At 41.2% G+C, this 16,349-nt stretch overlaps 1 protein-coding gene and 1 non-coding gene across 3 annotated transcripts in view; one reads left to right on the forward strand and one right to left on the reverse strand.

The window, feature by feature from the left end:
• Positions 1-9,665, forward strand: part of SLC1A2 (solute carrier family 1 member 2) — a 114,393-nt gene extending 104,728 nt beyond the window's left edge. For both annotated transcript variants that reach the window (XM_070383550.1, XM_070383551.1), the window contains one exon: positions 1-9,665. In XM_070383550.1, coding sequence (XP_070239651.1) covers positions 1-72 — 72 coding nt within the window. In that variant the 3' untranslated portion in view covers positions 73-9,665.
• Positions 9,666-16,040: 6,375 nt separating this feature from the next.
• On the reverse strand, positions 16,041-16,112 carry TRNAC-ACA (transfer RNA cysteine (anticodon ACA)). Its single transcript has one exon. It is a non-coding gene; the product is annotated as a tRNA-Cys (tRNA).
• Between the last annotated feature and the right edge of the window lie 237 nt (positions 16,113-16,349).

Below are 16,349 nucleotides of genomic sequence, written 5' to 3' on the forward strand. Positions count from 1 at the left end.
GTAACTCTGGCAGCCAATGGAAAGTCAGCCGACTGCAGTGTTGAGGAAGAACCTTGGAAACATGAAAAATAAGGATATGACTCTCAGCAAATTCTTGAATAACCCCCCCAACATATCTTATGGTAAAAGAGAATATAAACAAGCTTTCTTTAAAAAGAAAAAAAATACATCTATTTCTGTTTACTTAATCTATTAGCTGAGGCTTAGAGGATCTGTTGTGAGTCAGTGACAGGCACGGTGCTGTGTGTCATTGCCAAATAATGCTTCGTAAATGTCTCATTTTCACTTGTATTATTGTTTGAATGGATGCTGCTGGAGGAATCAGTTTGAATTGAAGACGCATTCTTGCCAGCTTCCCTTTTCTCTCAAGATGTAGAAGCGTGGGTGCTCTCTTTTCCAGGAGACACAACTAAAGGCATGTGGCACATTCTGGGGATTTGGAATAATGAGCACACACTTGGTGTGTTACTCTTTCCAGTGTTCCCCAGCCTCACCTGGTAGCACACAAGAGATTCTCTTAGAGCCTTTGTAAGAAATCCCCTTCAACGTCTTAGAGCGTTTGCCCTTGTGTTTTTTGGTGAAAAGAAAGTACCCATCTTAGGGAACTCTGACAGTTTCTCTTCTGTTGAATTTCTCTCTTTAAGTTGAATGACTAAATGCTTCAAAGAGAGTCACATTTGGAGCCATATCTTAAGAGCAGCCTATTACGGAACCCACTGAGTCTCTGCCCTACCCCACATAGTCTATGGGAATAATTGTTGAATTTCAAAGTATGTTTCATAACTTGCTCTAAATTCGGTAATGGATTAGGGTGTAGCTTACATAGAATTGCTGTATATATTGACAATACTTGGAGAGCACAGTCAACACAAATTTTAACCAGATTCAAATTTGTGTTTGGGTTACATCACCTTGGATAGTGAAATCAAGTGACATTATTTGATCTATGTTTTGTCCATAAAATTCTTATTTGGGTTTCTATCTTCATCTCCAAATTATTTCTGTCATATTCTCATCAGACTAAAAGACTTAATCATTTTACTGTCCTCACAGATGGAAAACAGTTACGTTGGCTGTGCCTCTTTTAATACTAATCTCATGATAAAAGCAAAACCAAAACACGATTAGTCATCTAATATGTAGAAAGCTTTTTGTTATATTTTATCAAAGCACCTAAAACCAATTACAGGGCATAGTTGAAAGCAGAACCCATCTTCCTCCCCAGTGTTCTCTGTGGAAAGAACCAGAAAACAAACATATGTGCGAAATCCTATAAAGGTGACATTTCTACAGCAAAGTCAAGGCAGCCTTGAACCATAGAGTAGGGGAAAAGTGTGGCTTTACGGAACTTCACAGACGGAATCTTTTCCAAGCTGTGGAAGTTTGCGGGGATACGTAATATAATACTGGAGTAACTCATCAGTGCCTTGCATGCTGCAGGCATCTCCAAGCTGTGTTTTCCAGTGTCTGTACTATCACTGTCTACTGAATAACCCACAGTATTTTCGAAAGGTGACTCTAAGGAATGTTGCAAACCTTGGTCCAATGTGGGAGCAGGGTGGTCATCTGAGGCCAGCAGATGTGTACTGAGATATTCATGGATAGTTGTAGAGTCCAAGTTTTCACAGGAGAAGGTGTGTATGGACATCACATGCCCTTCATTACCTACTCCTTGTGACCTTACTCTTTCATGTAGGGAAACTTTGGAACACACAAGAGACATGAGAGTCTAGTAGTTTTGTCTCTTAACCCTAGTTGGTTTCTTTTTTTTAATAACAATCACTATTGAGCAGTATTAAGTAGCTCTTTGCTTTAAAAGAAAATAATGCATTGGTCTTCATTTTCATTAGATGGACGGTTAAGAGGGTGGCCAAGGGCTTGCTGAAATGTAGTAGTGGCAAATGCATCCTTTATAGTAGACGTCATGGGTCGTAGGGATGGTTCCTGGATTTAACTGTGAAACTGTTAAGGAGTCTCTTTAAGTCAGGCTTCCGAGGGCATTTTTTATGGTGAGGAGAAGGATGTAGCTGTCCATCTAGGAACAGGTGGTTTTGTTGTTTAAGGCCAGCTTAGCACTTGAACATACTGACAGGCTGCTCAAAGGAGTGGTCTCAAGATTGTCTTCCAAAGATTCTGCCTGAAAGTCTTCCATGACTGCTTGTCTTCAGTTTTTTCCTAGTTATTGAGTTAGCCTATACATATATAAGGGGACAGTGTATTCAGAAGAAACTAGTTGCTCAGCTTAACAAAGCGGGTTTTTCTAGTTTGAAACTGTATGCAGTAAGTTTCATGAGAATATCCTTAGGAAATCGGTTTATTTGGAAGTTCAACAAATCAGTTAAAAATAAGCAATTTCTCAAATCCAGGAGTAGCTTGAAAACCCAGGGTATATGTAGAACTGACATGTGACTGTGTCCTCTGGTTTTTTAGGCCGCTCTCATTCTTCTCATGCCATGCCCATTGGGGTTTCCTTGTCCAGCATATGTGCCATAAACAGGACAAGTCGATCCAGAATATACCTCTAACAACCATTTTCTAAACAGGATATTATAACTTGTCAGTTGTATGCACAGATTTATTTTAACAAGTCAAACACAAATATGAATGCTTATAACACTCCATTCATGTTTGATCATGCATAAATGTTACATTTGTACACAGACATGGCAGGCTAGATATACACACTGTACCCCGTAAGTTCTGTTAAGTCAGGGCTTTGGCGACATCGTTTTTTATGGACTCATTTACTATATTTAGGAATCAGAATCATTTCAGAAGAAAAGCAAGTAGACTTTTATTCTCTCCTTCCTCCTTTATATCCTTTGAAAAACCCAAGTGGCATCATCATTTGATTATCTACTACAATTCAGTGAATCAAGTCCTATTCGTGAAAAGAATGGAGTAGCTCTCAAGGCAGAGCTTTATCTTAGACCTTTGGGGATGTGCCTCCCATGAAAAGAGCATCAGAAATTGAAGGCAATCATCTAAATCACTCAGATCCTCGATATAAAACTTTAGATGGTAAGTTCTGAATCAAGTAGTTATCAGATTTGATTCTTATTGTTGGGAGTGGAAACACAACCTATAGCCTGCAGAATTACCATGTTCCATAAAATATAAATATTTACTTCTCTTTAACTACTCATCAGCTTGGATGTTCAGGAAAGTCTAAAGAAAGGTTGCCAAACTGCCTGGTTTTTGGATTTGAACTGGTGGATGCTAAGAAAGGTTAGGGGAAATTCAGTTTATGGGGAGATGTACTCTTGGTCAGTAAGGTCAGGAATCCCAACAGCTGGTTAATTAGAAAGTCTCAGATCATTTCCACCTGTGCACAGAGACATATGTCATTTGCGAGTGTATATCTAGTCAAGAAGCCACTTTGGAGTCAGGCAGAAAATCCCATGGACACGAAGGAGCCTGGCAGACTACAGTCCTTGGAGTTGCAAGAGAGTTAGACACAACTTAATGACTAAGTAACAACAATTCACCTACCGGATCTCCAGAGGGAAACCCAATCCTGCCGTGTTTTTGCAAATACCACACTTCCGTTTGTTTCCAATAGCAAAAGGTATGGTACCATATTTCACTTTTGTCTGAATCAAGGGTTCTGTTTGTGCTATGTTTTCCATACAAAGAGCGTTAGAGAATTAAGGCAGTCATCTAGAGCATGCAGATCTTCATGATCTGAACCAAGTAGCTGTTAGAAATTCAGCAGTGAATTCAAATAGGTACCCACATGTTCAGAGAGAATTCTCTATCATTCAGACTCTTGATAAGCCTCAGCAGCTCTTGCCTGCTGTGATGACTAAATGCTCAGAAGTTATACCCAGTGGAGGCGGCCATTCCCACTTCATTACTCTTCAGTGCTTGGGGCCATACAGTCGCATGGGTTGCTGGTTGGGCTTTGCTTATTCTCCAAATAAATTCATTCCAAGCCAAGGAAAGGGACCAAGTGGGATTTTCCAATTATATAATACTTGCTCTTTGAATATAATATGATGATCCAGGAGCCTGAAAAGATTAAGGTTAAAAGCAAAAGGCCTGAAGGAATTTTGAAGTGAGAGTTTTATAAATCTAGTTGTCAAAGAAGATAAATGGTCTCAGTATCTGGTAATTTTGTCTAAAACAAGAAGGGCCACTGAGCACCAACCCAGACAGGTTGCACTATTGGCAGGTTGGTCTCTGGGATGAAGTGAGTGCAAAGCTATTCAGACATCAGTTGCTTTTGATTTTTTTCTGAAAAGAAAATTCAACTTCCGCTCTTCCTTTTCCTCTCTTCTTATTCCAGTGATCATTGTTGCTCAGTTTAGTAAATGACCATCCAAGTTAGTGCAAAGGTTGCTTTTAGAACAGATGACAAGGAATCTTAATTGAGTAGTATCTAATTTCATAGCACAGCTAGTTTAGGAAATAACAGAAATAACAGAGATGAGGAGAAATAATGCAGTTAGGAAGAGAAACATTTGACTGAGACTCTGCCCATTTTTATTCACACAACTTACACTAGTCACTTTACACATTAGCACCATTGGGGGGAAAAAAAAAAGGACAGGCTAGATTAAATTATTAAAATGCCCATCCATTCCTAAGAAACCACCATATAATTATCTCTGCTTTAACTTCTTTTTCTTAAGAGGCTTACTTCTATATGTGCATGCTAAGTCACTTCAGTTGTGTCCGACTCTTTGCAACCCTATGGACCATAGCCCGCCAGGCTGCTCTGTCCATGGGAGTCTCCAGGCAAGAATACTGGAGTGGGTTGCCATGCCCTGCTCCAGGGGATCTTCCCCACCCAGGGATTGAACCCACGTCTCTTATGTCTCCTGCATTGGCAGGCAGGTTCTTTACCACCAGATCTGCCTGGGATACTTACTTACTGCTATAACACATTACTTATTTGTATTGTAAGTCAGAGGAGCCCATAATAATGAATAATCAATTTGGATTTTTCTCATTCCCTTTGGGAGAAATTAAGTTCAAGCCTCTCTCTTCATTTGATGTCTTAGAACAAGCTTGGAAGATGGCCATGTTCATCTACCATTTGGTGTTTGGGAATACAAACCAACCTCCTTTTATAAAACTGTCCTTTACTTAATGTGCTGTCCTAGTGGAAGTAGCCATTCAGCTCAGGGAAAAATGCTGCCCCAGTCACCATGAGGGGCCAGGATGAATCTGTGGCCTTCCTCAAGGTCTTGCATCATTCCTGCTGTAGCAACAGAGCCCACACTGAATACCCAAAACACACAGTTTCCTCCAGACGGTCCTAATTGCCAACGCAGTATGGGAATTTGGGAGCCTTTGGCAAATCAACTTGAACACTCTTATGAAATTTGGTGCAAGGCTTACACAATAACAGCAGCTGTCTGTAAATACCTTCCTTTCCACCAGTACTCAGACACGCACATCCACATACAGGGTGGGATCGAGCCAAGTCCTTTCTCTGGAAAGGTTTGCAGAGATGTTTGATTGAGTTCATTTTCAAAATTTCCTCTTGGTTTGTTTTCACTGTGGTCATCCCATCACAGGTGGAGAAGGTCTATCTTACAAGAGTGGACTTGTATTGGTGATCCTAGATCTTCTTCTATGCTCAGAGTTTTTAAAGTGAATAAGATGCATGGTCTGTCTGCAGGGGGCGTGTGACCAGCCATGGCCTTTGAACAATCTCTTGAACATTCCAGTATCACTGCAATGGGCTGCTGTTTGCATCCCTGCTCTTTGTCCAAACTTCTGCTAAATACGGAATAGGATTTGTGTTACTGTGCCACGAACATTTTCATTTTCATTAACATTTCATTTTCATTAACAAAGACCTCAGCTCTGTAAACGCGGGGCAGAGAGATGTACAGCTAGTACTGAAAGGATAGAGTTAGTTTCTGTTTGTTTAAATCTTTCTTGCAGAAGACCTAACACCAGAGCATCAAGTAGTATGACCCATATAAGAGCATATGAAAAAGTAAGAGAAGCCCTCAAGTTGTTATTTCATTCACTCTGAGTAACTACTGATCAGCTTGCCTATGTCCAGCCTTGCCTCACTCTCTTACCTCTGGAGCATGTATCCATTTCGATATATTTTAAAGTCCTTCTGATTGTTATACAGGGCCCTTTGGGGCTGATGATAAAACCTGCTACTGAACAGATCCCTGTACCTTGAAGAGTCAGCACTTGACTTAGAACCCAGGTAACAACAGGTCTCCAATTTCTCCAGAGACACCCCTCATCCCTGGGTGAGTGTTAGAACGTAACTTATGACCATGACCATTGTCGTCTTTCCCCGCGGAGGTGGAGATGATGCAGTGGGAGCCTCACTCCTTCTGGGGTTCTGTTTCTTCTCATGGCAACCATGTAAGCTGCCTAAAAACAGTCTGTTGCCTTTGGTAGGAGAGAAATGCACACACTAGCCCAGGAAGTTAGTTTAGCCTATCTCTGAGGTTTCGCCCCCATGTAGCAAGTTCTCTGAGATGTATGATCAGCAAGCTGGTACTCTGGTTTCTTACTTCCCCAGGAGAGTTCTCCTCCTTACTCGGATCTCATCCTTTGGCAGCCAAATCTTTCCATAAATGACCTTCACTCCTTCCCCCAGGAAATCTCAGCATTACATTTCCATGTTGCACAGGACAGACCAGGTTATCTGGTCACTCTAGAGATTTGTATATAAAAAGATACTTTTGTGAGGATTTTTGTATATTGTTTTTCTATTTGTTTTCTATGGCTCGAGGAGAGAGCTGGCAAACTGTGAATCTAATTTGATCTTGCTGCCAGCAGACATATTTTGGCTTCCTGGTAAAAATTTATGTTACCAAGGAAAATATATTGCCCTCTGATCAGTATTGTACTCTCCAAAATTCACAGATTCCTCCAATCCAACCTTACATTCTTATTTAAACAAATCCCTGGGCTTCTTTGCTGTTATTTATAAAAAGCATGAGAAAACTTATTTAGAGTCCTGGATAGTGTATATTTAATATTGATTTAGCCTTTAATAATGTTATATAGGTTTGTATCTATTCTTCATAAACCATAAAGAACTCAGTGTAGACTGAATGGATCTATTTAGTATCTGTAATTTTGCAGACAGATATTTTCTTACGGTATTTTCTATATAACCACATATGTATAATTACAACTAATTCAAGCACAAGACATTTCTACAGCAATTTAGAGCTGTCATTGTTTCCTGAGCATACAGTCACATTTGAAAAATGTAACAACTCAGTCCTTTGCGATGCAATGAACAAAATGACCATTAAGAACAAAGAGTCAGTTAAATCCTTTAGCTGGTTAGGATATGTATAATATTTAAACAATTAGGCTTTTTAACTCAAGGAATGGTGCTGACTCTTTATTTTTGATACCACATCTGGTTATTCCACCTAAGCATTCTAATTTTGCTTTTCTCCAAGAACATGAAAAATAAGATGATTAATAGTGGAATCATCTCTATAATCTCCATGCCTTCCTAATAATTTATGTGAAAATTAGCTTAGGAAAACTTCGGATAGCAGAGATTGAGGGTGAGTGTGAGGAAGCCAATCAGTACAGATTTGTTGCAGTTCATTCTTGCCAAGCAAATTGGTAGTAAATGTCACATTGTTATGTGAATTGAGCACATATTTTTAAGGTTAAAATAAAACACATTAGTACCAGCTATGAAGCAATACTCTATCAATGGGGCTTAAAGTCTCAGTGAAATTATTCAGAAGCAGCCCAGGTAGATTCTGTCCTCAGGTGAGTAGCAATCTATGTAAATTTCCCCAAAAGACAAATCAATAATCACTGCAAAGACAAGGAAGGGTCTTCCTTCCGCCAAACACAGTTTCTGATAATATAATTGTAGGGCTAGTATTTTTGCTATGTTTTAGGAAATAGATACATAGAAAGTGTACTGGTGTGTATTTAAATCCACTCCTCATTAAGCAATCAGATTAGATGTGCCCTCAACTGGCAACAATTATATCTGTGATTTTCAAGTACAGATAGCTGTCAAGCATGAAGTTCTTGTGTATACACAGTAACACATGGTTCACGCATGAAGAAAAGTGCCTGTGCACTTCGTGTAGCTATAATGTAGATATCTATGTGTAATTTCAGTGAAATGGTATATAGATGTATTGTAATTTAATTTAAATGTTATTTTTGGCTGTTTATCTAAGTGCAGTAGACATGTTGATTGATGTTTTGAAAACCCTTCTTTTCCTTCTTAGATAGCTAGTGGTAAATCATTTCTCCTCTTTCTTAAAGTGACTTGGGAATGTATATCAGTGAAGAACTTATCTGTGAATCCTTTGTACTGATGATTGGTTGAAAGTCTGTGTGTATCCAGTATCTTTGTAAATATGTGATTCAGGGCAAGGGGGTGTTGGATATGTGTCATGATTCTTAGTCAAAGGTCATCTGATGTCTATGTAGTACCCAGTGAATACATCTGTGGAACTTTTGAATATCTAGACCTAGGTAGATTTAGAACAGGGACATTTATCTGCAGCCAAGACATTTGTATTTGCTTGATGAATTGAGCTCAAAGAGACGAAAGGTTCATCTGCTGAGCATAAGCATGTTAGCATTATGTCTGTAGGTTAAAGTTCTGCTTCTTTGGTTGCCAAATACCGATCATCATGCTCATGACTTAAAGGTTGTGAAGAGCCTTGTCCCTCTTGGTTTCTTGAGTTGGGGTACAGGAAAGGCATTCACTAACTGCCATGCAGGTAAAATCCCACAAAAGCACACTTCTGGTAGTAAATTGCACAGCTGTCTCTAGAAAGAGCATGAGAAGCACAAGCATGGTCAGTATGCTCTTGGGGGGATTGCAAAAAAAAAAAACAGCTAGTGAAGCACAGATCCCGCATATGTGAAGGGAGTAGGACCTCTAGCTCCTAGGCTTTGTGTGTGTTTCAAGTGTTTGAAGAGAAGGTTAACTAATGCAATTATGTACTTGCCTCCCAAACACACATTCTAATTATCACTGAGTTGAATGCTATGAGGTCTATAGCTCCTGTAACCCCCTTTTCCTTCTTTAAGGACAGAGAAAAATGACCATGTGCAGCTGGGAACACTGAGTGTTCCTCTCTTTTCACAAGAAATGTGAAGCTTAGGAGATCCTCTGAGGGCACAAAGCATGTTAATTTTCAGTGTCTACTCCAGAGACTGGAGTGAAAGGATGTAAGTGTGAACAGGCACATTTTTTTTTCCTTGAAAATGTGGCTTCTTCAACTTGTGTCATATTCAGGATGGAAACCTTACTGAAAGAAATCTAGCCTTTAGGTAGAATTCCCTTTGAAGATTCTTGTGTGTATCCAGAATGAAAGATAAGAGTAATTGTTTCCCTCACATTCACAATCCCCATTGATCTAAAGTCATGTAACATAGAGCATCTATAGCACATCGGGTTTAATGAATGAAAAAAGATAAAAAATTTCAACTAATTTGGGGGTTGTTTCTTACATATGGTACTAGGAAATGCCTTGTTGGCAAAGCACATTTTGGGTATTTGAAGTATTTTACTTTCACCTTTAGCTTTCTTACAATGTGGACTGATTACTGTAACATTACATGTGTAAAATAACTGGATATTCTTTATATACTGGAAATAATCTTTAAATCCAATATTTCACTAAGTGTTTTAACTTCTATGTATATATCTCTCATTAATAAATGTGGATTCCAATTTCTCTTGGCTGTTGACTCTCCTTCAATTCCAATTTTAAGCTAGTGTTTAAGCTTGTGAATCAGCCAGTATGGGTTATCTCCCACAACTCAGGAGCTTAAAGCAACCAAGGTTGATTTCTTACTCATATGACATGTCCATCACTGTTTGTCTGGGGGACTTTGGTCCACACCATCCTCACTGAGGGAGCCTGAGAGAGACTTCCTCCTTGTGCTTCTGCCCTTACCAAATGCAAGAAGAAAGGAACAGGGCAGATTTTACACTGACTCCTAAACTGCCCTTCCAAAGGCAGTGTGCCTCAGTTCAGTGCAGTTCAGTCGCTCAGTCGTGTCTGACTCTTTGCGACCCCATGAATCACAGCACATCAGGCCTCCCTGTCCATCACCAACTCCCGGAGTTCACTCAAACTCATGTCCATCGAGTCAGTGATGCCATCCAGCCATCTCATCCTCTGTCGTCCCCTTCTCCTCCTGCCTCCAATCCCTCCCAGGATCAGAGTCTTTTCCAATGAGTCAACTCTTCACATGAGGTGGCCAAAGTGTTGGAGTTTCAGCTTGAGCATCAGTCCTTCCAAAGAAATCCCAGGGCTGATCTCCTTTAGAATGGACTGGTTGGATCTCCTTGCAGTCCAAGGGACTCTCAAGAGTCTCCTCCAACACCACAGTTCAAAAGCATCAATTCTTCGGTGCTCAGCTTTCTTCACAGTCCAACTCTCACATCCATACATGATCACTGGAAAAACCATAGCCTTGACTAGACGAACCTTTGTTGGCAAAGTAATGTCTCTGCTTTTTAATATGTTATCTAGGTTGGTCATGATTTTTCTTCCAAGGAGTAAGCGTCTTTTAATTTCATGGCTGCAGTCACCATCTGTAGTGATTTTGGAGCCCAGAAAAATAAAGTTTGACACTGTTTCCACTGTTTCCGCATCTATTTCCCATGAAGTGATGGGACCAGATGCCATGATCTTTGTTTTCTGAATGTTGAGCTTTAAGCCAACTTTTCACTCTCCTCTTTCACTTTCATCAAGAGGCTTTTTAGTTCCTCTTCACTTTCTGCCATAAGGGTGGTGTCATCTGCATATCTGAGGTTATTGATAATGCCTCACTTCTGCTCATTTATCAATAGCCAGAACAAGTCACATGTCACTACCTAACTTCAAGGAAACAAGAAAGGGCAACCTGACCTGGTGTCCAGGAATAAAACTGGAAAGAGCTGATGAACAGCTCTAATGGCTATTAGGCCATTAAAAAAATATATCCTTAAATTATTCATAAAGAATAGTATGCAAACATGTAGTCTTTCAGTAAATCCAACACAGTAAGTTTTTCTCTAGTATTGGAAAAACCAATACTATGAAAGTAAGTGGCTAGCATTTAATGTTACATTGTAGAAATAAAATGCATGGTCTTCAAGAGTAGGGTCACATTCAGCAGAATGAGATTCTCATCCAGTGAAAGGTAGACATATAGGAATGGACCCCCATCGAGAACAAGACATGTTTTCTTTTCACACTTCAGAGAACCCGCAGATTTAATAGGATACTTTGGATTAGTTGAATTGTTGTCTCTCATTCTTTTGGGGGAGGATAAGGAGGCAAATATTTGATTTTTAAATAAGTACCTAAATGTGACACATCACACTTTTCACCAATGCTAGCAATTTAAATTGTTGATGAAAATGGACACTTCCTTTGAAAAGACACTTTTCTTTATTCTCTTGGAGTCAAGTGTACATCACATCCATGTTCAAATGTTATTAAAATCTTATTTACAGAAAATATGCTCATCAGTAAATTTCTGGGCTGCCGTTTTGTTTTAAAGTAGCACAGAGCCACCGATTAGAGTTAAGTTAGCTTAACACTTCAGTATGGATGCCATTTGATCATTATCAACCACTCCTTCCTAAGAAACATGACTTTGCTTGTTCAGGGGCTATAATCCCCATGTTTTAATTGCTTGCCCTTTCTTCTGGAACAGAGGTGTTTAATCCACCCACAGTGGTTGTAAGGCCACTTACTATACTGGTTTCACTTATTGAAAGAAGAAGAAGCAGAAGAAGAAAAATAATGAGAATTCTTTGGAGGCTGAGAATGGAAGGAAGGATTATAGGTTAGGAACCAGCAGGCAGGAGTTCTGACCTTCGCACAGTCACTAAAGGGTTGTGCAAATGTGGTCAAGTCCCTTAGCAATTTGGAAGTCATTTTGCCATATGTAAAATTAGGGGTTTGAAGTAGATACTTTATAAACTTCTGAACTCTGAAATTTGAATTCTATCAGCTGGGTAAGTCATCATGACTACAGATAATTTTGTTTTTTAATCTGATTATTCTAGTATAATGTCTCATACATACAAAAGGACATGTGTAATCTATAAGTTACAATGCAGCATGCTATAGAATCCTATGACTCGGTAAGCCAGTGTAGGCACTAAAACATCACCAAGCATTTTGCTTGACCTTTGTACTCCTTCCTTATTCCATTCAGCTGCTTTACTCCCCAGGGGAAACTGCTACTGGAAATTTTGTTTATCATTCCTCTACTTTTAAAAATAGTTTTTTATAAATCTCACACATATGCATGACTCCACAAGCTCTGCTTATTTCTGAGCTTTATAAAAACGGTATTGCATTGCATGTAGTCTTTTCCAATACGTCTCTTTTCTTCTTAACATGCTTCTCAGTTTATTCATGCTGTTACAAGTAGCTGTGGTTCGTTTTCACTTCTGTATAATTACGTAGTATGTGAAATGTGCCATATTTTGGCTACTCACTTTCCTGCCAGGGTATATTTGCCTCATTTCCAGTTGTTTTCTGATGTTAAATAAGGCTGATATGAATGTTTCTGTATGTTTCCTGGGCGTACAACCTAGGGAGGCTTTGACACATGTGCTTCTAGAGATAATAAATAAAACAATGTGTGTTCGTGTGTGTCTCTGTGTGTCTGTGTGTCTCTGTGTATGTGTGCACGCATGACTGAAAAGTTCCTCTTCAAATCCTCCATTTATTTGTCCATGGCTCCTTGAACGCACTCATTTGTGAACCACTGATGGAACTCTTGGTGATTCATACACTGCTGGCTATTTAATGGAGTCCATCTCACTGGCAGGAACACCGAGGCAGACAAAACCAGAGTATTTTAATTTTTAAATTTTTGGCCACACGTGGAATCTTAATTCCTCAAGCAGGGATGGGACCTCCATTCCCTGCACTGGAAGGCAGAGTCTTGACCGCTGGACCACCAGGGAAGTCCCTTTTATATGATGTGTGTGTGTGTGTGTGTGTGTGGCCACACTGCGCGGCATGTGGAACTTCCCTGACCAGAGATTGAACCTATGCTCCCTGAAGTGGAAGCATGGAGTCTTAACCTCTGGACAGCTGGTGAAGTCCAAAACAAGCATTTTAAAAGAGGAATTTAAATTTAAAGCTGAAGCCTTCTTTCCTCAGGCTCACATGATACGTACGGTCAGAGAGCACAGCTCTGACATAGCCAGAGAGGGCCCGCTCAGCCTTTGACCTCTTCTTTAAGCAATAATGTGTTACACCCAGCAACTCCACCCAACATCAGCAGGTTGCTTGCTATGATGCAAACAGTGGTTTGAAGGAAGAAGCTAGAGGAAGTCACAAGAAATATCTCTACCTACCCCAAGAACCACTAATAGCCCAATTAGCTGCACTCTGTACCCCCACAGTGGAAGATTGTGGAGCCATAAAGGGCTCTGCAGCTACCACCTACGGCCCTGAACCTTCTGGGCATCTCTCCTAACAGGCGCGGTGACATAAACAGGAAGCCAGGACTCGGTACTTCAAAGAACCACAGGTAACGGAGGGTTAGGCACCTCCAAGGAAGCATTCACGAGGTGCTCTCCCTGCTCGTCACCGCTCAGCTCAGACAGGAAGGCATGGGTGGAGATGCCCACACAGTTGATGTGGGCCCGCCAGAATAAAAGACTGTGGAGTCCCCAGCAAATAATACTTTCCTTCCTGGTAATTTTTAAACTTCCGTTCATTCATCTTCTTACTGAGGCAGTGAGAGGCCATCTTTAATTCCCATGTCATGGTAAGAAAAACTGAGCCACAGAGGCTGACTTTCAGGAGTGTTAGTTGACCTCCACGGCCTGTTCAAGAATAGTCTAAAGAGAACAAAAGCCATCCAATAGAAATACTGTTCTTACCCTCAAACATTTAAAAGCAGTGATTTTAGGACTTCCCTGGTGGCCCAGTGGTTAAGTGCAGGGGACACAGGGTCAGTCCCTGGTCCCGGAAGATTCCACACGCCGGGGGGTGACTCAGCCCCTGCAGCACAACTACTGAAGGGCATGCGCCCTAAAGCCCATGCTCCACAGCAAGAGAGGCCACTGCAAAGAGAAGCACTCACGCCACAACCAGAGGAAGCCCGTGCACAGCAACGAAGGCCCAGTGCAGCCAAAATAAATAAACGGATAAAATTTTAAAAATAAAAGCAGTGACTTTAAATTCTTCTGAATTCCATAAGCAGACAAATAAAACATTATTGCATTTCCCCTGTCACTCTTGATTGGGTCAGAATGAATACGCAAAACCCCAACATCTATTTTTGTCTGTGATTTAGGGTGATCAGATTTCAGCCTTCCAAATACTGTCTGGAAAAATCTAGAGGCCACTAGTGAAGGAAAAAAGACAAATATAGAACTGCTGTCATCTACGGTACACTCCTTTTGTTGCATGAGCTGACTCTCCTGGAATTCTCCAACGGCTTCTGTCACTTCTCAGATGCTTTCCAGGCCTGGGTAATGTATTGCTCACAGAAGGAGGGGCCAAGGAATTTCCAAACTGCCTTCATCTGAGTGAAAAGTTCGACTGGAACCCAGCTTCTCTTTTCCAGTTGCTTACTCTCCTGATCTCAAACTTTCCTCACCTCTTAGTAAGGAGGACAGAAATCATTTCAAACTGTAAGGTTAGAAAGGACCTCAGGGGCAAATATTTGAAGTTTAGCCATGTCTTTTTGCAGATGGGGGGTTCCCTGGGGTCTCAGATGGTAAAGAATCTGCCTGCAATGAGGGAGACCTGCGTTCTATCCCTGCATCGGGAAGATACCCTGGAGAAGGGAATGGCTACTCACTCCAGTATTCTTGCCTGGAGAATTCCACAGACAGAGGAACCTGGTGGGCTACAGTCCATAGGGTCACAAAGAGTCAGACATGACTGAGCAACTAACACTTTCATTTTCTTTTGCAGATGAGGAAATCAGTACCATAATTAAAATGAATTAGAGGTAATACAGTGGCAAACCAAGGTTAAATCCTGACTCTGTAACTTTTCTAACTATGGGCTACTGGAGAGTTTATGTAGCCTCACTTTCCTCATGTGTGAAATGGGGCTAATCATGCCTATGCTACATAAAGCAGTTAACACAGTACTTGGCACATATTAAGGGTTCAGTCAATGATAGTTATCATCAACATCACTGTTACCATCCTTAGCACTATCAGTCACAGCTTCTTAGTGACTAAGCTGGAAGAAGTCTGGCTTTCTCTTTCCCAGTTTGGCCTCTTTTTCAGCCATACCACACTGACACTAGCCTATAAGACAGAGTTCAGCTGGTCTTCCAAAAATCTGGGCTTTATTGCTGGACCGTGACCTCTCCTGACCCAGCCCGGGATAATCTCTACTCCTAGAGGAGCTTTATGAACATCACGAGCCTTTCAGTCTCTTGTTCCTGGTGCCCCTCTACACTTTCTTCTGCTACTCACCAAAGCTCTGATTCTTGACAATGAGGGAAGGCCCTGGATTTCTTCAGGGACGGGAATTGAATCTCAGCCCTACCCAAGTGGCCTCTCACTGGGATGGAAGCCTGAGCTTGCTCTTCCAACAGGAAGGAGAACATGACATCCAGAAATGAAGCAATCCTTTTCCTCACATAGAAGGCCCTCGGGGAGTCCCAAGCTTGCAGCGTTGTGTGTAGTAGTAGAGACAAATGTCATGAGAAAAGCTGTTGCTGTGGAATGTGGCCAACCCAGCAGGTCCCTCAGAGCCCCTTGGCTGAGTCTATTCCAGGCAGTTTCTCTTCCCATCATCCTTTTCTCCATTGCCTTGTCTTCTTGCAAGAATGATGTTCGCTTTCTCCCCTAACAGTGTCAAGAACAGAACTTGGGAGGAACTTTGTGGAACCTTTTGGTTTGGGGAGCTCATCCATTCCTGTGTTAGAATCACCTCAAAATGGCGCCCCTCTTCAGTCTGCAGCTGCTTCATGGCATGGCCACACTCTGATGAAAGTGAAGTCGCTCAGTCACATCTGACTTTTTGCGACCCTGTGGACTGTAGCCTGCCAGGCTCCTCCATCCATGAGATTTTCCAGGCAAGAATACTGGAGTGGGTTGCCATTTCCTTCTCCAGGGGATCTTCCCAGCCCAGGGATCGAACCTGGGTCTCCCGCATTGTAGGCAGACGCTTTACCATCTGAGCCACCAGGGAATCAGTGAGGAGCCTGATAGTTATGATTAATGGTAGCTATTATCATAGGTGGTACCCCTAGAAGCAGAACCTGAGACAGGATTCAAGTTCACAGGGTGTGTCTGAAGGCGCACTTCTCGGGAAACCCTGAGACTAGGAGAGTAGTGGAGGAGGGAAGGGGAGACCGAGCAAGAAGATAGCTTCAGGGAGAGTCTAACTTTGTGTTGTCCCCACTTGGGGAGAGGAAGCTTGTTTTTG

This window comes from Bos mutus, chromosome 15 (assembly GCF_027580195.1).
Source record: "Bos mutus isolate GX-2022 chromosome 15, NWIPB_WYAK_1.1, whole genome shotgun sequence".
Lineage (NCBI taxonomy): Eukaryota > Metazoa > Chordata > Mammalia > Artiodactyla > Bovidae > Bos > Bos mutus.